This window comes from Polypterus senegalus, chromosome 2, assembly GCF_016835505.1.
Source record: "Polypterus senegalus isolate Bchr_013 chromosome 2, ASM1683550v1, whole genome shotgun sequence".
In the NCBI taxonomy this organism is placed as follows: domain Eukaryota; kingdom Metazoa; phylum Chordata; class Cladistia; order Polypteriformes; family Polypteridae; genus Polypterus; species Polypterus senegalus.
In genome coordinates, this window is record NC_053155.1 from 58,480,975 (window position 1) to 58,508,678 (window position 27,704).

Below are 27,704 nucleotides of genomic sequence, written 5' to 3' on the forward strand. Positions count from 1 at the left end.
GCTCCGTAATCCGTACTAACACCTACTTTCTCTTCTGTTCTTTTTCCAGTTTTCTGTGGTGGCGATCTGCCCCACCACCATCTGATCAAAGCACTGTGATGTCCCTACATTGATGGATTAAAGGCCAGAAGTCCACATGACCATCATCATCAATTTCTTCCATGTGAATCCTGAATACAATGAGGACTGATTGAGGTCATTTATGTTAGGTAGAATGCCTAGAGGGGGCTGGGTGGTCTCTTGGCCTCGGAACCCCTGCAGATTTTATTTTTTTCTCCAGACATCTGGAGTTTTTTTTTTGTTTTTTCTGTCCTCCCTGGCCATCGGACCTTACTTTTATTCTATGTTAATTAGTGTTGCCTAATTCTATTTTCTTATTAATTTTGTGTTTTTTTTTCTTTCTTCATCATGTAAAGCACTTTGAGCTACATCATTTGTATGAAAATGTGCTATATAAATAAATGTTGTTGTTGTGTGGAATTTGTACATACCACCCATGTATTTGTGGGTTTTATTACATGTGCTTTGGTGTTCGCCCATATCTAAAAGATATAAATATTTAGTTAACTGACAATTTTCAAGATTAGATGTTAGTGTGAGTGTTGCCCTGTCCAGGAATGGTTCCCTCCTTGTACCAGATGCAGCAAAGATAGACTAGACTCTTTAAGAGCAGGGGGGCCCTGCAATGTAATGGTGCTGCATCTAAAGGTTTGTATCATATGCAGTAGGGATAGGCAGCCTTGTTTAAAAGTTTCTTATTAGCTAAGAAAATATTCTTCCATGAAAATCCTGTGTAATGACAAATTATCCATTTACTGAACCTGCACATTCAATGTTAAGGCTGCAAGGAAACAAAGCCCTTAAAATGTTTTTTTTATCACTATAAAGTAAAGCCATAAGCACAATGAGTCTAAAATCTTTTCACATAACATGTATTACCTCTCTGGAATTTGGTATAATGATTTTTTAGGTTGTGATGGTGTTAAGGAGATTGTGACCACAGAATATAACACCTTGCCTTTTAGCAGGCTACAAAATAGTGTGCTGATAGATAGATAGATAGATAGATAGATAGATAGATAGATAGATAGATAGATAGATAGATAGATAGATAGATAGATAGATAGATAGATAGATAGATAGATAGAAATTAACAGGAACCAAATCTACAAACAAAATATCATAACACTTCGCAAACTTGTCACAATTGCATGTGATTATTTCCTATGTGCCATGTCAACTATATGATTCGAAAAGAACAGAAGATATAAAGGGTTTTACCTGATTTTTGTTGCTTGCCAATAACAAACACCTCTGTGCTCTCTGTGTGTTTTGTAGAGAGGGGGTACCAGGATTTATCTAGATCCTGAATCCATTCTGTCATCTGACAGTAAATCTTGCCTTGGTCGGAAAGTTGCAGATAAAGTATAGTCAAGTTGAAAGTTGATGGACCAATTCTGTCCAGATGCAGTCCACCAGCTTCAAGTCTGTGACGAAAAGCATCGCTGCTTTGCAGGATGAAGTCTTTAGAAAGTGATATAATTTCAAAGGTGCCCTTCTGAGTCTCAAGCATCCAGGATACTGATAAGTGTGTGTGGTGGTAATTTTGCTTGGTAACATCACAAGACAATCTGAGGGAATCTCCAATAGTTTTAGATATCTGTTGAGCTGGCATTCTTGCTTGAAGTATATCAGGTACCACTAAAATTAAAAACAGAACTGATTGATTGCTGAGTAAATTTATTCATCAAGCATTTATCAAAAGCACATAATAATTTCAGGGCTGAAGGGGGGTAGAGCCTATCATAGCAGCACTAGATGCAAGGTGGAGGACTACTCTTAATTTATCACAATTCCATAGAAAGACACTCACAGATCAACACTCAGTCACTCAGTTTATCATGTCCTATTAACCAAATACACCTTGGGAGGTGGGAAGAAAATAAAAATGAAAGAGAACATGAGGAAGATCAGAAATGTCCACAGAGACAGTGGTGAGGCTGGGAAGAGAAGGCTTTGGATCATTTTGTTTTTTCAAAGCAGAGATTTAAGGCAGAAGTAATACAATGATTTAATACGGTAGGGTGAATGGAGTCTGTTACCTAATAAGAAGTTCTTTACCAAAACCATTAATTGTAAGCCAGTGAAAAATAAATTTTGCATAAATGTGAGTAAATATTTGTTACGGAGTAGTACAAATACTGTACACACAACTTTTCTACTGGTAGTGTAGGAGAAAAGTGGCACCTTGTGGTAATTTAAATGACATTTTTTGAATATGCTATACAGTGCCCATGTAAAGAATTCACCACCTTGGAAGTTCTCACATTTTATTGCTATAAAACATTGAATTGCAGTGGATTTAATTTAGCTTTTTTTGGTACTGATTAACAGACAATCTTTAATGTCAAATTATAAATTAATCAGAAACATCAAAGTCAAAATAATTGTTCACATAAGTACCCCCAACATATCTAAATCTTTAGTGGTTCAACCAATTGGTTTTATCAGTCAAATCGTTAGTTAAACAGAGATCACCCTTCTGTACACAAACACACCTTATACTGAAGGTCCACCTTTGTGTAAGTCAGTATGGAGGCCTAATCTACACAATGAAGAGAAAGGAACATTCCAAGCAACTCTGTGAAAAGGTGATTGAAAAACAGGTCAGACAAAAAAATCACAGAATACTTCTTGGAGTTCAGCTAAATCAAATATTAAGAAAAAAAAGAGTATGGCACAACTGTACATCTGCCTACAGCAAGTGGTCCACAAATACTGAATGATTGTGCAAGAGTAAGACAAGTAAGGGTAACACTAAAAGAGTTACAAGCTACAGAGGATTGGATTGAAGAGATTGCTTCAACAGTCTCAGCTTTATGGGACATGGGCAAAGAGAAAGCCACAACTAAAAAACACACACATGACATCTCGGCTGGAGCTGACCAGAAGACACATGGGAGACTCTGAAGTCAGATGGAAGAAGGTTCTTTCATCTGATGAGACTAAAATTGAACATTTTGGCTATCAGACTAAATGCTATGTTTGGCATAAACACATTACAATCTCTACTGTGAAACATAGTGGTGTCAGCATCATGCTATGGGCATACTTTCCCCTGCAGTAGGCCCTGGAAAATCTGTGAGGGTAAAATTAATGCAGCAAAATATTGGGAAATCCCACAAGAAAGCCTGATGTAGTCTGCAAGAAACTTCCATATTGAGAGAAGACATGTATTCCAGCAAGACTACAACTTCAAAGATAAAGCCAAAACTACATGGGAATAGCCTTCTTCTTCTTCTTTCGGCTGCTCCCGTTAGGGGTCGCCACATTGGATTATCTTCTTCCATATCTTTCTGTCCTCTGAATCTTGTTCTGTTACACCCATCACCTGCTTGTCCTCTCTCACCACATCCATAAACCTTCTCTTAGGTCTTCCTCTTTTTCTCTTCCCTGGCAGCTCTATCCTTAGCATCTATCTCCCAATATACCCAGCATCTCTCCTCTGCACATGTCCAAACCAACGTAATCTCACCTCTCTGACTTTGTCTCCAAACAGTCCAACTTGAGCTGACCCTATAATGTACTCATTTCTAATCTTGTCTATCCTCGTCACACCCAATGCAAATCTTAGCACATTTAACTCTACCACCTCCAGCTCTCTCCTATTTTATGGTCAGTGTCATCGTCTCCAACCCATACAACATAGCTGGTCTCTCTACCGTCCTGTAGACATTCCCTTTCACTCTTGCTGATATCCATCTGTCACAAATCACTCCTGACACTGTTCTCCACCCATTCCACCCTGCCTGCACTCTTTTTTTTCACCTCTCTTCCACAATCCCCATTACTCTGTACTGTTGATTCCAAGTATTTAAACTCATCCACCTTCACCAACTCTACTCCTTGCATCCTCACCATTCCACTGAACTCCCTCTCATTTAGACACATGTATTCTGTCTTGTTCCTACTGACCTTTATTCCTCATCTCTCTAGAGCATATCTCCACCTCTCCAGGATCACCTCAACCTGCTCCCTACTATCACTACAGATCACAATGTCATCAGCAAACATCACAGTCCATCACCATTGCAAATAAATGGCTCAGAGCTGATCCCTGATGTAATTCCACCTCCACCTTGATTGCATCCGTCACTCCTACCACAGACCTCACCACATTCACACTTCCCTCATACATATCCTGTACAACTCTTACATACTTCTCTGCCACTCCCGACTTCCTCGTACAATACCACAACTCCTCTCGAGGCACCCTATCATATGCTTTCTCCAGGTCCACAAAGACACAATGCAACTCCTTCTGGCCTTCTCTATACTTCTCCATCAACACCCTCAGAACAAACATTGCATCTGTGGTGCTCTTTCTTGGCATGAAACTATACTGCTGCTCACTAATCATCACCTCACTTCTTAACCTAGCTTCCACTACTCTTTCCCATAACTTCATGCTCTGGCTCATCAATTTTATCCCCCTGTAGTTACTACAGTCCTGCATATCTCCCTTATTCTTAAATATCAAGACCAGTACACTTCTTCTCCACTCCTCAGGCATCCTCTCACTTTCCAAGATCCCATTAAACAATCAGGTTAAAAACCACACTGCAATCTCTCCTAAACACCTCCATGCTTCCATAGGTATGTCATCTGGACCAACGGCTTTTCCATTCTTCATCCCCTTCATAGCTGTCCTTACTTCCTCCTTGCTAATCCGTTGCACTTCCTGATTCACTATCTCCACATCATCCAACCTCTTCTCTCTCTCATTCTCTTCATTCATAAGCCTCTCAAAGTATTCTTTCCATCTGCTCAACACACTCTCCTCGATTGTGAGTATATTTCCATCTTTATCCTTTATTACCCTAACCTACTGCACATCTTTCCCAGCTCGGTCCCTGTGTCTAGCTAATCGGTAAAGGTCCTTTTCTCCCTCCTTAGTGTCCAACCTCTCATACAACTCATCATATGTTTTTTCTTTAGCCTTTGCCACCTCTCTTTTCACCTTGCACGTTATCTCCTTGTACTCTTGTCTACTTTCTGCATCTCTCTGGCTATCCCACTTCCTCTGTATACTCTCCTGTACTTCCCCATTCCACCACCAGGTTTCCTTTTCCTCCTTCCTCTGTCCAGATGTCATACCAAGCACCCTTCTTGCTGTCACCCTTACTACATCTGCTGCAGTTGCCCAGCTGTCTGGTAACTCCTCACTGCAACCTAGTGCCTGTCTCACCTTCTCCCTAAACTCAACCTTGCAGTCTTCCTTTTTCAACTTCCACCATCTGATCCTTGGTTCTGCCTTCACTCTCTTCCTCTTCTTGATCTCCAACATCATCCTACAGACCACCATCCTATGCTGCTTAACTACACTTTTCAAAGACGAATAAAGAAAAACTGCAGCGTACTGATGTGCAAAGCTGATAGAAGCTATGCACACAGACTCAGAACTGTAATGGCTGCCAAAGGTGCATCTACTAAATACTAACTTGAGGGGGTCAAGAATACTTATGCAATCAATTATTTGTGTTTTATATTTGTAATTAATGTAAACCACTTTGCAGAGATCTGTTTTCACTTTGCCATTAAAGAGAGCTTTTCTTTTGATCAATGTCAAAAAAAGCAAGTTAAGTCCACTTTGATTCAAAGTTGATTGTTAATAAAATGTGAAAATTACCAAGGGGATGAATCGTTTTTACTGTATATGAACTGTTTATTCAGAAAAAATAAGTTTTCTTTGCAGGGTGCCTGGGTTCCAGCTTAGAGACAGGGTGAGGAGTGCAGAATTTCAGGAAGAACTCAAAGTAAAACTGCTGCTCCTCTCCATCAAAGTAGCCAATAGAAGTTGTTCAGGCATCTGATTAGGCTGCCTCCTGAACACCTGTCTGGGGAGGTGTTTCTGACATGTCCAACCAGAAGGAGACCTTCGCCTTATATCACTTGGCTGGCCAAGCAATGCCTTGATATCCCCCCCAGGGGATTTGGAGGATGTGGCAAAGAACAGGGACAGAACATCTGGGCATCTTTGCTTGAATTGCGGCCCCCATGACCCTGACTTTGCAGAAGATGAATAGATGGATGGATTGTTGAGAGATGAGTGAATGTATTAAGATTATATATATGTATGTATAGTGCCATGCGCATGCGAATAGGGGAGAGCTTTAGGGCTCTGGTGATTGTAATACCCCAATGCTCTAGTAGTTGGTGCTTTATTCTAATGCCTTTCTCTTCCTCCCTCTGCAGACTGGAAGATTTAGAGCTTTACCATCCTGACATCATTTCTGACGTCCATCTACCTGGACCCATCTATTACTGCTAGAAGGACTTAAGACAGGAAGATCCGCCATTTTGAGACATCAGAGGTGATTGTGTGCGAAGGGTGCAGACCTATAAATACCTGGGAGTGCATCTGGGTGATAAATTGGACTGGACTGCCAATACTGATGCTCTGAGCAAGAGAGGACAGAGCCGACTATACTTCCTTAGATGGCTGGCGTCTTTCAACTTCTGCAATAAGATGCTGCAGATGTTCTATCAGACGGTTGTGGCGAGTGCCCTCTTCTACACGGTGGTGTGCTGGGGAGGCAGTAAGAAGAAGAGGGACGCCTCACGTCTGGACAAACTAGTGTGGAAGGCAAGCTCTATTGTAGGCACGGAGCTGGACAGTTTGACATCCATGGCAGAACAACGGGCGCTGAGCAGGCTCCTGTCAATCATGGAGAATCCATTGCATCCACTGAACAGTGTCATCTCCAGGCAGAGGAGCAGCTTCAGCAACAGTCTGCTGTCACTGTCCTGCTCCACTGACAGACTGAGGAGCTCGTTCCTCCCCCACACTATGTGACTCTTCAGTTCCACCCAGGGGGGTAAACGGTAACATTATACAAAGTTATTGTCTGTTATACCTGCATTTTTATCACTCTTTAATTTAATATTGTTTTTTATCAGTATGCTGCTGCTGGAGTATGTGAATTTCCCCTTGGGATTAATAAAGTATCTATCTATCTATCTATCTATCTATCTATCTATCTATCTATCTATCTATCTATCTATCTATCTATCTATCTATCTATCTATCTATCTATCTATCTATCTATCTATCTATTTCCACAATTATTGTGTTTCTTTAGTGTTTATTGCACTAAAATTATACGGGGTCATTAGGGTGGTACTCCTGTTTGTCATGGTGGCTCTGTTCTTATACATTACATATCAGAAAGCTACAGTATTTTGGTATGAATTACTTATTTGTGTTCAGATTGCTCTTATATGGTTTGATCAAAGTAAATCACACAATAGTAAATAAATCAGTTAGCCAGACTTGACAACCACCTTATCAAGTATTCTCCAAATTAGCATATTTTATTTCTTATATAGGACTAGCTACTTTTCTTTTTGTCAGTGTCCAGAGATTGTCTTACAAGGCCTCAGATGTTACTATTGCCCTAACCCATGTATAATATTCAAAGCATTAAGATTTGATACTTTACACTCCCCCTCACAATGTCCCCAGTGGGCAAGCTGCCATTCTTCATGCAATGGTGTTTGCTGATTCCAAAACTGGACTGAATAGAATACAAAAAAGATATAAGGTTTGGCTGATATTATGTAGCTATTAGAGTACCATCTATAATCCAGTATGTAATCACCCTACCCAAATAATATAGCAATATGTATGTTCCACAAAAAAAGTTCTAACATTTCATTGGGCAACAGGGATATGCTAAAGTGAGATCTCTTCAAAAGTTACAGCATTACAGATCAACTAAACAGTTGTTCCAACAAAGTATTTTGCATGTACTAGTGAAATCTTTATGAAGCATGTGAGCACAGCAAGTTAACGCAAAAGAATATATTATTCACATAATAATTGTAATTTTGAATTTGATGGTTTCTAAAGAATGATTCAAATATTTTGATTTTTGTTTGATCTGCAGTTTTCTAATAACATGCCGTCTACAAACCTAAAAGCTAAAGTGTACTTGACAATTGTACAAATTCCTTTCAGTTGCAGCTGTGAAGCAGCTGTTTGACACCATTTAAACTAATACACCCGGATAGCCGTGCATTATGACCTAATTGTTCTGTAATTTGCATGTCTGTCTTTATCTGAGGAACGGCGGCTGTAGGCAAACATGTTTTTATACAATGCAGTATTTTTGACTTACACAAAGTGAATACAGGGCTTTTACAGTAGACGATATCCTTCTGGAAAAAAAACATTTAAACAATCTGTTGATGTTTATTTCATATTGCGTCTTACCACCATGTTACAAAGTTAGACCTTTTCATTTATTAGCTTAAAACATTTAAGGATGGAGAGTTTCCAAGTTTAACATCAGGTAAGAAGACTCACCCAACCCCACAGAATGCTAATTCATCATAAAGAATACTAAATCACGTATGCACAGATACTCGTAGAATGTCAGATGAACCTAACTTGCACATCTGTGTGATGTCGAAGAAAAACAGGAGCATTCAAATAAAAATCCCACTCTGACTTAGGCAGAACATGCCGACAATCCACATCCAGTTTTTTTGATCTATGAAGCGTCAGTGTTAATACTGGACTACCATTCCACCATTCAAAGTTATAAGACAAAAAAAAAATGTTCAAACCCTTTGGGGAAAAGTTGTATTAGACTTAAAAATCAGTCAAAATTAAAATATAAAGTTGTAGTCAAACACAGTATTATAACATGTATATCTAAAATATGTAGCAAATGAAGTAAAAAAAATGATTTAAAAAATAAAACTAGATAGTTAAAGTAACCATTGGTGACTACATTTTCATTATTTGAATGTGGTCAGCTGCATCAAAGTCCTCCAGGTTTCGATTTCAGGAATAAAGACTGTTATCATCATTAATATTTTTTTCTGGAAGCTTTAAACAACAATCTGTGGCACAGAAGACAGATGTCAGAGCAGCTGTTATAAACCAATCAGTTCTGTCACAGGGCTGAAATTTAATTTTATGATAGCTACTACAAAGTAAGGCAGGCAACAGCTTATTTGCTTCAGGGCCAAATTCCTCCTTCAAATTATTTAATTAATGTAATACATTAAAAATATCCTAAAGCGAAAACGTTAATTAGCTTATCTAATTCCAGTTTTCACTTTTTAAAAATATTCAGAAATAATTTAAATAAAACCTTATCAAAAGCCCAGTGTTGCAATTTATGTCCATCCATTGATCCACCTTCTTACTGAGCTTTTCTCTGGGAACATCTCAGGACTCTACCTTGGTCAAGCTGCCAGTCCTTTACAAGGTACACTCATGGATAAAAGGGCAAATAAAAGTCACATAACCTGATCTGCACATGTTTGAGATATGGGACAAAACCAGAGCACTTAGAAAACCCACACAGGCATGAGAAGAATGGGCAGTGATATCCTGGGTCTGTGAGGCAGAACCACTTGTGCCACTATGATACTGTTATGTTATAAATATGGCAGAGAATGAAAGCTGCGCAAGTAAGATAATGCCAAAGCAAAATAGCAGTGGCAGTAAGTATGGAGCTCTCAGGTAACTGTTGACTCGATCAGGAGAACATCTGAGAGCCCTAAATGAGAAGATCTGGGGTAAAGGAGTGAAAATGAAGAGATAAAACAAGACAAACATCCACCAGGATTAGTTTGAAGTAGCAAAAATACAAAAATAACAGAAAATTAAAACCATTCGTGATCCTGGCATAAACGTGGCATGAAGGGATACATTTCATCACGAATGAAAGTTCTTGCACAGGGTAACATGAAATCTCTAAATATCCTTTGAATTTTTGTATTTTGGTTTATTGCAAGTGTTTGATTTATTTTATTGTGGCTTGTAGCTGTTCTCAGCATAGTAAAATGAAAATTCTCATTGCTTCATTTAATCTTTATTTAAGGTCCTTCAGTATTGCAGTTGCCGGGGGCTCTTGCTCGCCATTTCCTGGAAAGAGCAATTACTCAGCTATAACCTTTGTCTCATTTTGAATTTAGCCAGGTACTAACTGGTTTCCTGGTTAACTTGAGGTTCATATTATTATTAAAAAATATGTTGTGATCCTAATTTTCAACAGATAATCATTAACTGTTGTGCACAGCACATATAATCAATTATTACCAGTCCCTTCGATTTACACTTTATGCAATCATCCATGTGATTTTTGCTATATTTTCATATTTCCATATAGATTTAGTATGCATTGATAAAAACTATAGAACAAAGCCTCTTTCAAATTAAAATATCCAAAGGCAAACTAGAAAACAAGATTAGATTTAACCTTCTATATAACCAAGAACTTGCTTGACTATATTACATGAAAGCTGTAAAATGTCGCTGCAGTGAAACATGAAGTTAAGCACAGCAACTATTTTCAGTATTACTTTCTTTTTTGTTTTCCTTCCATGAAAGGTAAGTGCACCATCACTGTTTTTTATTCCACATATTAAAGTCTAATGGTTTTATTTCTATCAAAGTGGGTAGATATACTGTAGATTGCTGAAATTGGTATGAGAAAAATGATTTTACTTTAGAAGACTGCTGCCATGTCTTGATTATATTGTTAAAATTTTCAAAGAAAGCCAAAATCTGACTACCTTAATTGCACAACCATAACATAAACACATGATCGTGTACATTTTGCCACAGTTCAAAATTGGTCAAAGTTGCTCCATAAAAATATTCCTGTGTACCTCCACTTAAAGTATCAGTGATTAAGATGCAGAAAAAAATGAGCTTACCTGTCAAATTTGTTTTGTCACTGTAAATTCCATAGTAAGTCGATTCTGTGCTAGGTGTGTAGCACTCATACTCCCCTTGGTCACGCAATTGCAGTTTAGATATATGCAGAAACACAGAGTCCCTGCTCGTTCTCTCAATATAAATATCTTTTGTCTTCACTCGATGACGATAAACAGCATAGGTAAAGTGAGGGTCTCCTGTGCTGACTATTTGCAGTTCAACGTTAGGCATTGTGGGCAGGTAAAATGACCAATGAAAGTTCTGTTTTACATTTCCTTCATAGCCTGTAACTTTGCATGATATGGTAACGTGAGATCCTTCTACTCTAATCAGAGGCCCCTTTTGTGTCTCTACCACACGTTGACTGATGACGACTCCTAAAAGCAAAGAGAATATACTTGTATTTAATTTAATAGATAGATAGATAGATAGATAGATAGATAGATAGATAGATAGATAGATAGATAGATAGATAGATAGATAGATAGATAGATAGATAGATAGATAGATAGATAGATAGATAGATAGATAGATAGACACTGTGACTCTGAACAGAAAGGCAAAATGATGTCAAATTTAAGGTTTTTACTAACAACAGTATTGGAGGAATTCAGAAAAATTGTCAAGGAAACAAACCAACAAAAGCACTAAAAACCTCCAAATGTTTTACAGCACCAAGTTATATAGCAAAGGATTACACAGGCTTAGTAAGGTGATTAGTCACCAAACACAATTATTTATAAGAAACCAAATATATAAATAAATCTTTGAAAGGACCCAAATAGTTAGAGACCTCTATAGATTTAGATAAAAAGAGCCCACTCTGTGACAGAGATAAATTGGAAGCTATTAAAGACATTGATTTAAAAGTCAATAGCTAAAAACAAGGTAACTGCAATAGAATGCCAGGTCTGAGCAAAATGGACATATCAAAGATATGCAAAAACATATTCAAAAAATAAGCAAAATGTCCCAACCATTCACAAAGGTAACGTGCTAGAAACATGCAATTACAATTGAATATATATTTTTCGTCAGATTTTCTCCTTGTTTAAATTTATTGACAAAGACAGACACAGTAAATATGGCAATAAATATGTGATTTCCACAAGAAATATCACTTCTTGCATTCTTATTTTCCAAATATTTTTATGAAATGATTGAATATTTTGTTCTATCAGCTAAAACAAATTTTGTTACATAATTACATTTTTATTTAATAGTGTACTTTATTTATTTTACTACATGAAAATAAATCCTGAGTCTAGAGTATTCCTAGATTCTTAAAACATATAAGGGTAATTTAGCAATTTCAGTCAGAAGACCTTGAAAATAAGAAGCTCCCTAAGACTACAGATTGATTAGATAGAACCAAAACACATTAAATAAGAGGCCAAGAAAAGACACTGAGTGAAGGATTAAAATCTCATGAATAAGAAGTAGAAATGAAAGTGTCACTGTAACATCATATTTTATAATTTACTTTGAGTTTAAAAGATGTAATTTAGAAAGCCTGAATAAATGAGCAGATTTACAGAAACACAAAATGTAGAACCATTAAAAGAAATCAGACACTATGAAAAATCTGCTGTTTATTTTTCTCAAACTTAATGTCATATGATCATGGGAGGAACTATAGGTCTGAAGAGAGCACCAATCACAAGCTCACACAGTAATTCAAACATTCATTAATCTGTCCATCTTAATCGTTTAGCATTGCCTGGCTAGGCACTATCCGGTGCAAGGAAGAAAGCAACTCTATTCAGTGTGCCAGTCTATCTCAGGGCACAGTCACATGCAAACTGTTAAAACATAAGCATGACAAATAAGATGCCATACAGCCCACCAAACTGGTTTGGTTAACTAATAACTAAGTTGCCCTGATATCTTACCCAGACAGTTTTAATAAACCAAAGTAACCACTGCAATATTTGTTACAGATCCTACATTTGAAGAAGGATTTCCTGGCCTCAGTCTAAAATGCACTTCCCTTTAGTCTCCACCAGAATGCTCAAGTATAGGACTCATTATGTAACTAACAGGATTCTGCAGGACCAGCATTACTGCTAACTTTGAGAAATTTGAAGACCTGGATTGAAGTCTCTATATCTTTCTCTTTTCAAAAATATAGAGATTGAACTCCCTGAACTTGTCAGAGTAGGGCACTCAAGAGTAATTCATTAGAACATTGTGGCATTAAAAACAATTGACAAGAATGGGCCTTTTAGCCCATCAAAGCTCACCAATCCTATCCACCTAATTTCTCCAAAATAACATCATGTCCAGTTTTGAATGTCTGCAAAGTCCTATTCTCTGCCACAATGCTTGACTAGTTCCTTCCATAATTTAAAGAATTTCAATCATTTTCCCCTTTAGTCTACATTTGTTTAAACTAAAAAGGTTCAGCTCTTTAATCATTAATTTCAGCTTTTAATCTTTTCTCATAACTCATACCTCTCATTCCTTAATCAGCCTAGTCACTTTTCTTGGGACGTTTCATAGTGCTTCTATGTTTTTTTGTGGCCTGGAGAGTGAAACTGCACACAGTACTCCAGGCATGGCCTCAGCAGTGCATTATAAAGATTTAGCTTATCCTCCTTGGACTTGTACTTTACATATTATACTATATAATCTAACATTGTGATAGCCTTCTATACACTGACTAAAGGTAAATAGTGGTGAGTTCACTATGACTACTAGCTCCTTCTCATTAAACCAGCATTTCTCAACCTTTAAGTATTTGTAACCCGAGTTTTCATAACAGTTATAATTGCGTCTGCCCCAACATTTTTTTGAAATGTAAATGCATATTTTATTATACCTACTTAACTTTTATCGACATTTATCTAACTCTATATTTATTGTTCTAGTATCAGAATGTAGTTTAAGTTAATTTGTTTTGGTTTCAACAGATGTTTTTTTTCATATTTTTGATTCTTGTTTTCTTTTTTTCACATCTTCGCGCCACCCTTTTTGTTACTTTGCGCCCCCCTAGGGTGGCCCAACCCACAGGTTGAGAACCACTGCCTTAAACGTAATTTCAAGTTTCAGGCCTCTCATTGTGTATTCATATCTAATATTTTTACTCCCTACATGTAATACTTTATATTTACTTTTATTAAATTTCATTTACCATGAAACTGCCCACTCCTGTGTTTCATCCGAGTCCCTTTGTAATGATTCAATGGATTCTAGATTATCTGCCAATCCACCTAGTTTGTTATTTATATTCCTATCCAAATCATTTCCACATATTAAAAATAGCTGCAAACCTAGCACTGACCTTTGAGAGACACCACTCTTAACATTACCAAATTCTTTCTCACTCCATAAATCTCTGCTTCCTGCTTTTTAAGTCAATTCCTCACCTGTACGTACTAAACTCCACCATATCCCACTTCTTTATTTTGGTGCCCAACTTCTCATATGACACCTCAAATGCTTTTAAAAATCAAGATAAATAACAACACATGCACCTCTCTGATCAAACATTCTGATAGACTTCCAGCATATTAGTAAAACCTGCCCTCTCCTGTCTGAACCGATGTTGACAGTTCAGTAAAACTCATGCTCTTGTCATTTGATACTCAACCTTTTCCTTAATAATTTCTTCAATTGATTTACCGTTGATGTACAATAAGCTTACTGGTCTATAGTTACTTGAATCTGCCCAATCAAGATTTTTTTATATCATATGACATCAAATGCTATTTTCCAGTCCTCAGGAATCTTCCCAGTGAATTTGAAAAACTTCTAGAGTTACTATCTGTACTCACTAACCTCTTTAAGCACTTGAGGATAAATATTATCTAGTCCTAGTGATTTGTTTGCTGTCAGTCTATTTAATCTGAGCAGCACTTCTCCCTCTACAATTTCCCAATCACTCAGAATCTCCTTAGTAATTATCCGATACTGATGGGAGGTTAATCACTTCCTCACATGTGAAGACTGCAGAAAAAAGCAAGTTTAGAGCATTTGCCATTGAACTGTCTGCATATTTTAATTCCCCTTTTACTTTTTCTGCTACACTTTGCCTCCTCCTTGACTCTTCTTTCTCTTATGAAATACTGAATGAATCTCTTTAGGTCATCTTTCACCTTATCTGCAATATTCCTGTCTAACTGCCTTTCCTCTTCCATAGTATCCATTTTTATTATGGTCGTTCTTAGGCTCTCATACGTTCTACAGTTAGTATTAGAGTTATTAGTCTTGTACAACTTATGCAGCTTCTTTTTTATCTCCCTATTTACGTAATAGAGTTTTCTTTAATTTCTTAATGTTTCTGGATTTTGGGATGAACTGCATTTTATGTAAAACATTTTTAAACCTGTTCCACTGCTTCTCGACTGTTTCCACACTTAAAAGCTTCTCCCAGTTGATCCCTTTTAGACTTTGCGGCATGTGCTCAAAATTAGCAATATTAATTATAAACGTAACAGTTTTAATTTTTGCATCTGTACTCTGCCAAAACACTGTGAACGTTATTATATTATGATTACTTGACCCTAGTGGTTCAGTCACCTATTTCTGGTCAGTTCTGTGTTGAGTATTGCAAAATGCTAAATCTTGACAGGCCCTCCTACCACGTTGGTGCTTCAAAATACTGTGTTAAAAATGGTCACTACTTACATCTAATAACTTCTGCTGTTGTATTCCATTATTTATAAAGTTAGCCCAGTTTATATTTAGGTAATTAAAGCCCCCATAACTGTAATATTCCCTTCTACGCCTGCCTTTTTAATATTATTAAAAAGATGTGTATTGAAGTTACAGCCTGCATTGCTGGGTCTGTAACACACTCCCCAAATCAGGCCTCTGTGCTGAATGCTTTCCAGTCAAATCAAGACCACCTCATTAAGATCTGGCTCATCGTCCAGTTGAAGAAGACATGCATTCATACATCCAGTTATTCATAATTAAATAACTGTAAAATGTTTCATTAATCTCTTTTAAAATACACTTTATATTTATGGCTTAAAAACTGTCATTTGAAGCCTAGTAGAAATATACTGCTTCTTTAACCTGTGCATAGTATATTGGTACTTTAAAAATGAATTGTGTACTTTAAAATACAATTATACAATGTTAAACACGTGCAATTTTAATTCACAGCAGGTGAAAAAGTCTCATTTTGTGTCATTGGAGAACACTTACCATCAAATGTGAAAAGAAGAAAGGCAAGTAGAGGAGCATTATACATCTCGATCGTCAAGTCTTTTAATTCTAGAAACAAAAATAAAAGGAGCACTAATCTTTAAATCAAATGCAATCAACTCTGGTTTCATCTAACTTTGTAAAGCTAAGACAGAGCTCTATACTACTGACTGTTCTAAAATGAAACATAAAAGTTATGCCATGAGAGAAGGTGCGCTTTTAAAAGTAAGATCAAAGGCAGGATGGAAAAGTGTATTCCTCATCTGACTTCCTAGTAATGACTGATAAAAAAGCATGTCTAAGATGATAATGAAACCTTTTAGGGAAAATGCTCAGTTTGCAACAGATAATCTTCTCTAAACAAGATGAGCTATCATTAAGAACAAAATTGTGGCCCTCATTAGTATCACGATTAACAGATTACTTCTACACATCCTTAAGCATTTAATCAAAGCAGCTTGTGCCACAGAATACTGATATTACTGCAGGTTTGTCTTATGATATCACAAAATAAACAGGCCGAATGGTGCGACTATAATCAAGGAATTTCCTGTGTTAGTTAATCCATTTGTGACTTACTCAGAGCTATTCAAGAGTGGCACTACCCCAGTTAGTGCTGGGGTTTTTATTGTCTTTAATAAAGCCTTATCTTGTGCTTTAAAATACACAAAGCTGCTGTAAGTAATGTTTCATACAATAATGCATAGCAGACCATTGTAAACTTGAGATGTAATCAATAACACATCAAAATGAAATTAGTCTATTCACTTTATGTTGGAAAAGAATCAGATTCTCATTAGTCATACAAACTGAAAAGCACACATCCTGAAACCGGACACTGATTATACTCAGTTCTTGGCACTTTATATATAAACATATCACTAGCCAGCTTAATAAAGAAATTTGGTGCAGTTATATTGGCATCAATTGAAACAGCAGTAGAGTATTTCTTTACAAGAGATTAAAATATGTGTAATAGTAACCGTGAAAAAAATACATTTGTGCACATATTTGCAAAAATTGAGCCATCATGCTTCTCATTGCATTTACAGTCATACAAATATAGTACAAGGGTGTTGTACCCTGTTAGCCATTATGGATGTTGTGAGAAGTCAAACAAAATGACACCTTTTATTGGCTAACTAAAAAGATTACAATATGCAAGCTTTCGAGGCAACTCGAAGAAGTGGCCTGAGTTCCCTTGAAAACTTGCATATTGTAATCTTTTTAGTTAGCCAATAAAATGAGTCATTTTGCTTGACTTCTCACTACAGTTATACAAATGTAAGTCAATCTTCCCAACACATTGAACAGTTGAAGCTTGATTCTTAACAAATAACTCAATTTCTTAGAAAATGTATTCCAATTGACAGGACCAGCACTACCAGAAATCTTACATGTTTAAAAACATTAAAGCCCACTGTCCTGTTCACAGTTGATGGATGTCTTGCTATGTTGCTAATTGAACAACAGGATAGACAATTTCAGTTGATTTCCTTAATTTTCCTGTTTTTGTTCTTGTAGTTGTAGATATTTCTCTATTAAGTGGCCAAAATGTAAAAGTCCTTTACTATTTAATGAAGACATTCTGTATACTGTATGTTTATATATCACTACAACATCTTGTCATTCTTATGTATATACATTGATCCATTCATCTCTTTCTTAGATCCCTTTAATCCTTTTCATGATCATGAGCAGACAGAGTCATATTCAGCAGCAGCAATCGGCATGCAGTTTGTACCAATAACCCTCAGCCTTGTCTTCTTATGCAATTACTTTTCCAAATTTCTATAATATGCTCAATGTAATTACTTACCTAGAAAAATATTGCTTCTAGTAGTATTTGAAATTCTATTCATGCCAAGCATTGCAAGCTTGTATTCTAGAAGAAGGGTTGGACCAAGTGACCAAGGAGTGTTCTCTATAACTTTATGTGAGTGTGTGTGTCCATGTGAAGCCTGAACTTTCCAGTTTAGGTGTAGGACTTGAAGGTCATTGCCAGTATTAAAATGACAACCAAGCCTATTACCATCTGCTCCCTTAAAGGTACCAACAGTAATTTAAAGAAAGAAAGAAAGAAAGAAAGAAAGAAAGAAAGAAAGGAGATGCATATCGGGATTGTGTTGTTAACAAGATGGTTTTGCATCTTGATTTTCTCCCACAGTTGAGGAGGTCCACACTAAATTTGTTAAAACCACCAAGGAAGCTTAAATGTACCACTTTGTGGAAAAGAAAACAACTCCGATGCTGCTGTTTGAAAGAAGCACACACTCCTTTTGTGGAAAGAACAGGTATTTATACAGAACATTGTTTTTTCATTTGTTTGCCTGCCTGATGTTGACCAGCAAACACCTGGCTGTAAGGTAGTTAATGCTGCTTCTGGACTTGCCATGAGCAGTTTGAGTCGTACATTGTGTGGGACCTTCTTATTCTTTCCATGTTATTGTGTCCTTTTTCACCTCAAAACCATTTAATTGTAAACTTGAGGTGTTTCTCATTTCAAAAGGTTTTCCTAAGCAGTGGGTGGTTGCATGGGTCTTACATTTTTATAGTGTTGTAATTTAAATTGTTCTATTTTGTCAGATGATGATGATGTATCAAAAACAAGGCAAGCCAAGAACCAGATTTCCATTGGTTAATTGATTTTTTAAGATGTGAAAGGTGCTTTTACTTTCAAACTTTCATGTTCCTCCGACCAACATAAAAAAGAGGATAGATATTAATTAGGTCAGTCAATGTTTATGTTAGAGTCGGCTGTACACATAATGTAAAATTCTGATATAGATTCACCAGACTTTTCATACCAGAAATGCCACTGCTCAGGGCACACGCACACACTCACTCACGTGAGCTCATTTTAGAGTAGCAAATTAGCACTGCTGAAGTGCCAGACACTTGAATTGAATTCTCATTTTGAATACAAGATAAGGATCTCTCTCATCGCAAGACACACTTCGGCATACACCTACATTTACTCCTACCTGGCTCATCAGTTTGGCCTGAATGTCTTTTGGGCATAGGAAGAAACAGGAGTATACAGGGGAAAGGCCATGCAGGCTGGCTGAAGCTGAAGTCAGTGACTGGGCTGGGATTTGAACATCCAACTACTGGAGCTGTGTAGTACCAGAATTATCCACCTGGCCACCACAGAGTCCCTGTCCTTAACCATGCTATTCAGCTCAGAAGTAAAGTTTAGTGTATAACATATCTCTATATATATAAAATCTGACATCTGTCTGTCTGTATGTCTCTCCGCCTTTCATGAGAGAACTACTTAACGGATATAGATTGGGTTTTTTTTCTATAATTTGCGACCCCTCTCATCTCGCTAAGTATCATAGTTTGCTTGCAGTACCAATTTATTTGAGCGAATCCAATGCGCGGGGCCCTCCTCACTCATGCGCCAGCCTCAGAGCATGCCCTACATTCGCTTATCTAGCGAATGAGAGAACTGCTTAATGGATTTAGATAGAATTTTTTTCTATAATTTGCTTGAACATTCCGGTTGATTTTGCGACTTCTCTCATTGCACTAAGAAACATAGTTCGCTTGCAGGAGCAATATATTCACACAAATCTGAGGTTGTGGGCCAAGGGGAATGGAAAGCATGACATCAGGAGTGGGGAGTCGGTCTACATCGGCATTTTGGAGTGTACTTTGCCTCCGATTTTAAGGTTAGTCCTGTTTCACTATTACACAGGCGGAGCCGCAGGGGACGGCTAGTACAACATATAAGATTCTCAAACATACCTAATCCAGTTTAGGGGGAATGAGGGTAGAGAGACAATTCTGGCAAGATCAAGCACAATGGCTCCCTCACACACACCCCTAGACACTGATATAATACAAGGTGTCACACGTGCGAGTTGGAGGCAGTCAAAGATCCTAAAGGTGAGTGAAATCTCGCGAGACAAGGGTTTATCATGTGGTGCTTACCTGACTCTCTTTCTATCTACAGAAAACCGGAAGACAAGTAAAACAGTCGCAAAATCACAAATCCAAAATGGCCGCGATGACGTCACTTCCGGTTGCCACGAGTGGATGACCTGCTCGATCGAATAGGAGGCGCTCAATTCCTAACTACCCTTGACATGACAAAAAGGTATTGGCAAATTCCCTTAGCGGATTCTGCAAAAGAAAAAACCGCATTTAGCACTCCCAGTGGACATTGGCAGTACAGAGTCCTTCCATTTGGTTTGCACGGGGCGCCAGCTACTTTCCAACGTCTGGTAGACACACTGCTATGGCCCCACAATTCCTATTGTGCCGCCTACCTAGATGACGTCGTCATCTATTCCAGCACATGGAAGGATCATGTATGGCAGGTGAAAATGGTACTTTCCACACTAGCAGCAGCAGGGCTTCGTATTAATCCAAAGAAATGTTTCTTTGGATTGAGAGAAGCCAAGTATTTGGGCTATCTGGTGGGGGGAGGTGTTGTGAAGCCACAATGTCTTAAAATTGATGCCATCATAAATTGGCCCCGTCCGATTAATAAGCGGCAAGTACAAGCATTTTTGGGATTAGCTGGTTACTATCGTCGCTTTGTGCCACATTTCTCAGAAATTGCTTCGCCCTTATCTAATTTGACAAAGAAACGGGCACCTATAAAAGTGGTATGGGATGATATAGTAGATAAAGCATTTAGTGACTTAAAATTGGCCCTTACGTCAGACAAAAAATTGGACCGTGAGACAAAGTATGCTGCGGTGGAGCGAGAGGCCTTGGCGATTAAGTGGGCTATCACATCATTAAGGTACTACCTATTGGGGCAAGAGTTTACTCTTGTGAAGGACCATGCCGCTTTACAGTGGATGTCCCTTCATCGGGAGTCAAATCCTCGCGTCACTAGGTGGTTTTTGGATCTTCAACCGTACGCTTTAGCGTTACTTATCGTAGAGGTTCCTTGCAGGCCAACGCAGATGCTCTCTCCCGGGTTCACGACCTCTCGATGCAGGTCGCCCGACCGGATGGGTCTGGGCTGAGGGGGTCATGTCACACACGTGCGAGTTGGAGGCAGTCAAAGAGCCTAAAGGTGAGTGAAATCTCGCGAGACAAGGGTTTATCACGTGGTGCTTACCTGACTCTCTTTCTATCTACAGAAAACCGGAAGACAAGTAAAACAGTCGCAAAATCACAAATCAAAAATGGCCGCGATGACGTCACTTCCGGTTTCCATCTGATGACGTCACTTCCGGTTCCAACTCGATTACTTCAGTCTGCTCCTGGTGACGTTGGTTCCGTGGTCCCGCCTCCAAACGTCACTTACTGCCAACCACTTCCTCCCATCATCCCATCCTCTATATAAGCGCCATTTTGTTACAGCATTTCATTCATTTGTGTACTGAAAAAGGTCATATTTGGATCATTCTTTTCATTTTGTCTGGACGACAATATACGGGGATAAAACCCCAAAACTTTTTCTATTTTGAGGACTCGTTATTTATTACAAAGGATAACATGGAATCACCAATTAGCACACATACACACTCACACACACATGCAGTGTATCCACAAGAATACCCATCAATGGTAAAAAAATACAAACTCCACATAGACAGCTACTGGGCATGAGATTTAAACTTAGGAGGCTGAATCCGTGAGGTGGCAGTGTTAGCCAGTGTATAATACTGTACATATGAACAAAGCATATCAAAATTCGTACTTTTAATTAAATTTTAAACAAATGTTTTCACTGAACTGTTTATAAAGGAACATTAGGTGATAACATCCTTCAGAAGTCATAATGTATGCAGCTCTAAATTGATTTCTGATGTGTCAAGACACAATGTCTGCCACACTCTTTTGATGTGTGCCACTGCACTGTGTGTCTGTGAACATTACAGTGATTAAAGAGCGTCTGGGGTGGTGGTGGGGAAATTGGTGGGATGCTAATTGTTAGATTACCCATTTCAACATCTTGGTTTCTGTGGCATAGCCTCTTCAGCTGCTTTCTATGCAGTATAACTCACGTAGACTTCTGTATATCAAACTCTGCGCTTTTATTCAGACTTTTATAATACGGGCATTTTTGTCTTTTTCTTGAAGTTTTAGTATTGATAAAATTAAGCATAACAAATTTATCCTTATTTAAAACTTCAGTATCACTCTCAGAACAGTCAAGGAGAGTGACAGTTACATTAAGAAACTGCTTTTTTTGAATTTTAACATTTTCTTATTTTGCTTCCTTCACTTCTACCACAGCTTAGAGTCACCAGTTAAACAAACATGCATGTGTTTAGAAGAAAACCCCAAGCAGACATAGGGAAAAAACACAAAAGACAGTCCCAGGCCTGTGATTTGATCCCAGGACCCTGAAACTGTGAGGCAACCTCACTAGCCATTGCTCCACCATGTCTTTCCTTTAGTTTAAGACTACAATTCATTTGAATATCACTTGCGGAACCAATCATAATAAGATAGGTTTACTTAAAATAAAAAATAAATAAATATATAATAATAATAATAATAATAATAATAATAATAATAATAATAATAATTCTTTACATTTATATTGCACTTTTCTCACTACTCAAAGCACTTTACATAGTGAGTGGGGAGTCACTTCAACCACCTCCAGTGTAAAGCATCCATCTGAGTGATGCAACAGCCGCCATTTTTGTGCCAGTACTGCTCATTAGCTGCTATGTGGTGAAGGGGTGAGAGAGATAGTAAACCAGTTAGGAACAGGGGATACTTAAGGGGCCAGAATGACCAAGTCAAGGTGGACAATTCAGCCTGCTCATTGGGATACACCCTGCTCTTTATAAAGGATGCCCAGAGATTTTTCATGAACACAGAGAATTAGGGCCTCAGTTTTGATGTCACATCTGAAGGACAGTGAAATTTTGTACAGAACATTTTTCCCATCACTGCACTTGGATCTACTCACAAACTACAGGGTAAGTGTCTCCTGTTGGCCTCCCCAACACCTCTTCCAGCAGCAACCCAAGCTTTTCCTAGATGGTCTCCCATCCAAGTATTGGCTGGGCCGAAACATGCTTACCGTCATGCGGATGACCTGTTCTGAAGTACATTTAGTATGGCTACTTCTTACAAAAAAGTGACTTTTAAGAAAGTAAGAATTTTTCAAAAGAGAGCAACTGCAGGTAACTTTATCTAATGTATCTCTTTTGATTTTTAGGAATCATTCACTCTGTCTATTTTTCCAAAACTGCGGACTCAATGACTGGATCTCAGGGAGTTACAGCCTATTCTGGTCATGATGGCTACAATACAGGGTGGGACACAGGTCCTAGATTGGACACCAGTCTGAAAAACGTACACATCCTAAACTTAATTAGACATGTTATTTAACTGAACACACATATCTTTGAAATGCGATAGGAAAATGGACTATCTGTAGAAATTTCATGAGAATATGAGTAGTGCATGCAGACTCAGCAGAGGCAATGACCAGAATAAGAAATGCAGCTTGAAAGCAACAGCTCTTGTGCCATCATGCCACCCTGTCAGAGATCAGCTAATAAAATGTCAGAATTGTTCTGCAGGTTATTAGGAATGCAGCATAGTAGCAAATTTTATTCTCTTTTATTATGGAGTGCTTTTTTCCTTAATCAACCCTTTCATTCTCTTCTGATTCTTCTTGACACTGAAGATTAGTAGACATTGAACTGCAGAGTCCAAGACTGCTAAATTCAGTTCTAAGCAATCACTTAATTTTTACAGCAACATCTTTTGCAGCAAATTAATGTGGTGTATATATGGAAACAATCTTTACACTTTATATTTTTAATAACATAAGAGTTTATTTAACACTAGTGATTTAACTTAGAATTTTAGAAATAACTAATACACTGTGATTTGCAAGGCTGTTTGCATAAATCCAACTATACATCAGGTTTGTCAGACCTTCCAATATTTTTTTACAGATTATAATAACGTAACATAGCTTTCTCAAACCTGCTTAATCCAATTCAGGGTAATGAGGGACCAGGACTGCCCCTGGAAACATGTTTACACACTAATAATGAAAAAGTGGTTAACAGTCAATTATTTGTATAATCAGCTGTGTCACTTAAAAAAAAATAGAAATATCCATGTAGTAGAAAAAAAACATTTAAACTGGTGTGACAGTGTATTATTATAATTACTGTATACAGGCTTATTAAATTCTACAGTTAGAAAAGCTAATAAAATATCCACAATGGAGTAAATGATCAGAGAAATGTCATTGAATACATTCAATTTCAGTTAGACAACCAAATTAAGTAATTTGTTTGAATGCATGTTGAATTAATGAAATTTTCCAATGTGTGTTTAAGTAATGGCAGAATATTTAAAGCTGATGTCTCATAGCTCGAGAATCTGGGGTGTGAATTCAGATAGCGGCGCTGTGTGGGGCTGTACATTTTTCCCCTTGCATTTGCGGGATTTGTCCTTTCTGCACTCTGATCTTCCTCCCAGATTCCCTAAAGAAATGCAGGTTAGGGGAACTGTAGCCCAAAATATTCCCATATGTATTTTAGTGATTAAAACAAGCTAATGTATAGTATATAATTCATAAAGCTTATGTTGAATTCAGTTTTAATCAAGAATCGATTATCAACCCCACTTAATCAAGTTTAGGATCAAAGGGGCAAGAACTATACAGAGTGGGGTTCATTATCAGTTTTGTCATGACGCGTACTCTGGCACACACCCGTAATAACTCCTAGCGGGCCAGCTAAGAGTCAGCCGTTAATCTATTGTGCACATTTTAAAGTCATGCTAACTTAAGCAGAATATGTGAAGTAAAAACGACATAAACCATGGTGGTGACTCCCCTAAACTGTGCTGCGGATTCAAGCCCAGGTCTGTGAAACTATGAGGCACAAGAAAACAGCAATTTAACTGACTTAACTATTTTCATTCTATATAACTAATAATATCTGTAACATTTGCAATAGAACATCACACTCGTTCAATTAAAGCAGCTTTCAGTTCAAGTGAAATCAGTCCATCAAGGTAGGGTGCCAGTCCACCACAAGGCATATTTGCTCACACCACCTCCGTGGACGTAAGCCAGTGACACTGCATAACATAAAAACACCACAAAGATGATGACCACCTTGGAAATAAAATTTAGAGTCCTGGACCCGAGAACCATCAGCACACAAGACTGAACCATAGTGAAGCAAAAGAGGCCTCAGGAATATGGAGAGCAGCAGCTTGTAAGTCAGATTCCAGACATTACTCGAGTGTTTTTACATTGCTATGGACATTAGTTCCACAGGGTGTCAGTGAAGTGCAGGCTTGTTTGTTTAAGGCTGAAGATTAGTTTAGCAGATGGCCTATGGAGTGCCAAGGAAGACAAACAGCAAAGCAGATCTTCAGAAATGTTGCGGTTTTTGCATTTTAGACGCTTTCTTATTTCTATCAATGTTTCTGAAGCAATGAGTAATACTAGTTCAAGTATTCAGTACAATTTGCAATAGTGCCTTGTTTTTAGCAGATGAATACATATCATGCATCTATAAATTTAACTTGAAATGTGTTTGAATATTATTTACACTGATACATTTGATTAAACTATTACAGAGTCCCATAAAGGAATTCATTGCAAAAATAATTGGTTATAAAATAAAACAATATACTAAATCACCCTGAGATAAGTTTGTAAGCATTTTTAGAAATTTTTAAAGTGTACACCACATTCTGTGATTCAACATCCCTTTGAAAGTTAAAGAAGGCTGTGCTCTATGATCTGCCCTAGACTAAGCAAAATTAACCAATGAATAAAATTTACCGAAGCAATCTTAATCTACTTTTTAAAAGTATAAAGTGTTCCAAGAACAATGATACAAATATTCAGTCTTCTTCAGAGGAAGTCACAAGCTTTTCTTTTTTAGCCTGAAAAGTTTTAGCCTCAAAAGCTGGATGAAATATAAAGCAGAATTCCTGCGTTTTATGTTCTCCATGGTTTGTGCGGAGATACACTGCAGTCTCCTTCCATGCTGTCGCTGAGGACGTCCACAGAGATGGCACAATCAACACACCCAGGACTTAGTTTACTTGGCACTGGCAATATAAAAATTAATTTTTCAAACGTACTTAATATCTCAGTGTCATAAAAATAAACAGAAACAGTAAACCCTTCAACTGTACCTCAATTTGAAATTCCCTCTGCTCCAGCACCATACAGCCAACTGTCGCTGATCCAATTCATTTCATGCAGAGAGTCGGATTTCAGCTTATACCAAGGCACATGTGAGGAGCAGGGGGTTAAAAAATGTGGACAATAAGGCGTATTAGTCTCCCACACCCTTAGCTGATGTTAAGAAACACTTATTTTACATTGTTCAGTAACAAAATATGTTCACTTGTTGAGGTTTATTCGGTGGTATATTTTGCCTAATATACTGTACTTTTCCCTACACTATATTACTTAGTAGGCAGTTTCTTGTTTTCCCAGAGGGAGTTTTGCCATCTACTGATTTTGGAGCTTGACTCCCTTTTTTGAGTATTAGAAATAAGCAAACTGAATGAAACAAATACGAAACACAGACATGCATGTCAATAAAGCTCTCTTCTTCTGTTCTTCAGTCGGTGAGATGGTAATCTTGTGTTGTGTGCAGACAATGAGGAAGCTGGGGGGAGGAGGAAGTTACATGAGGTTGTTCGGAACAAACAACAGTCTATTAATTCCATGAGAGTACTGCTTTGTTTCATGATTTTCTAGATGTTTTTGATGCCCTACTGAGCCTGTATGCTTACTTTATAATAAGGTACTGTAACTAATGCAGTGGTTAAGCAACTTTGACTTTAAATCAAAAGGTTGCTGGTTCAGTTCCTGTTTCTGGCCACTTAACAGTCCTGTGCTACAACTGTAAAACAATGACCTAATCTATTGTGTTGCATTCTTATCTTGTAAGTCACCTTACATGACGGCATTAGCCAAATCTAAATCATAATAGTAAGAAAAGCATTAACTATCAATGCTGTTTCCATGGCTCAATACCAAACATCATTTCTCAGTTTTAAAAATGACTTAATGGGAACCTATCCAGTGGGAAAATATAATTAAAGGCATTGAAAGTAAGAAGGTCACATACAGATGTAAAAGGACATCAATTGTTTTCCATTTTGTGCCTTTCATTTTTGTACAATTGCAAATAAATTGTTAGAATGCAGACTTAGGTGGTTGGGATAAATTTGAAGGACATGGTTATATACCAGAAGAAAGAAACACTTTTAATCTGAACATGCACTGACTCCCGACAGAGTGAAAAATACCAGAATAAAATAGGCAGTGCTCATACTGTTTTTTTGTCTTAAGGTTTATTCAGATGATACAGAGTAGTTACTGTACCAGTGTCACAAGAGCCACTGACAATAGAGCTACAGTATTTAAACTCATCTAACTGCAGTAATGAAAGATGATGGAGCAGTAGTCAGTACTAGTGGCTAAGCACCAGGAGACTGTGCTCAAATCCTGATCTGACTGTTATCTCTATGAAATTCATGCAAGATTTACATTGACACATTGGTTTCTTCTCCTACATCCTAAATATGTGCCTGTAAGGTTAATCGATATATCTGTTTAGTAATTAGTATGGTTATGTGAATATGATCTAAGAGGTGTTGGCACCATAATACTACCAGGTAAGGGCTATTCTCCCTTAAGATATAAACTGGACAAAGTGAATGTAGAAAATAAATAGATACATGATCCCATCATAAAACCTGCCTTGCTTATTATGACAGTGTTAGAAAGATCACCAAAAAAAGAGCTGCCAATATCTAACCATCTCTCGGATGGAATGATTACTGCCTCACAGCATGATGTGCTTTTATTTGTGACTAGTTG

The 27,704-nt window shown here is 37.6% G+C and overlaps 1 protein-coding gene across 2 annotated transcripts in view; it reads right to left on the reverse strand.

The window, feature by feature from the left end:
- Positions 1-26,051, reverse strand: part of LOC120522951 (immunoglobulin superfamily member 2-like) — a 47,311-nt gene extending 21,260 nt beyond the window's left edge. For both annotated transcript variants that reach the window (XM_039743751.1, XM_039743750.1), the window contains exons 1-4: positions 26,003-26,051; positions 15,893-15,961; positions 10,738-11,115; positions 1,282-1,701 (exon numbers count right to left, since the gene is read on the reverse strand). In XM_039743751.1, coding sequence (XP_039599685.1) covers positions 1,282-1,701; positions 10,738-11,115; positions 15,893-15,938 — 844 coding nt within the window. In that variant the 5' untranslated portion in view covers positions 15,939-15,961; positions 26,003-26,051. The remainder of the gene's footprint in view (positions 1-1,281; positions 1,702-10,737; positions 11,116-15,892; positions 15,962-26,002) is intronic.
- Positions 26,052-27,704: the final 1,653 nt, after the last annotated feature.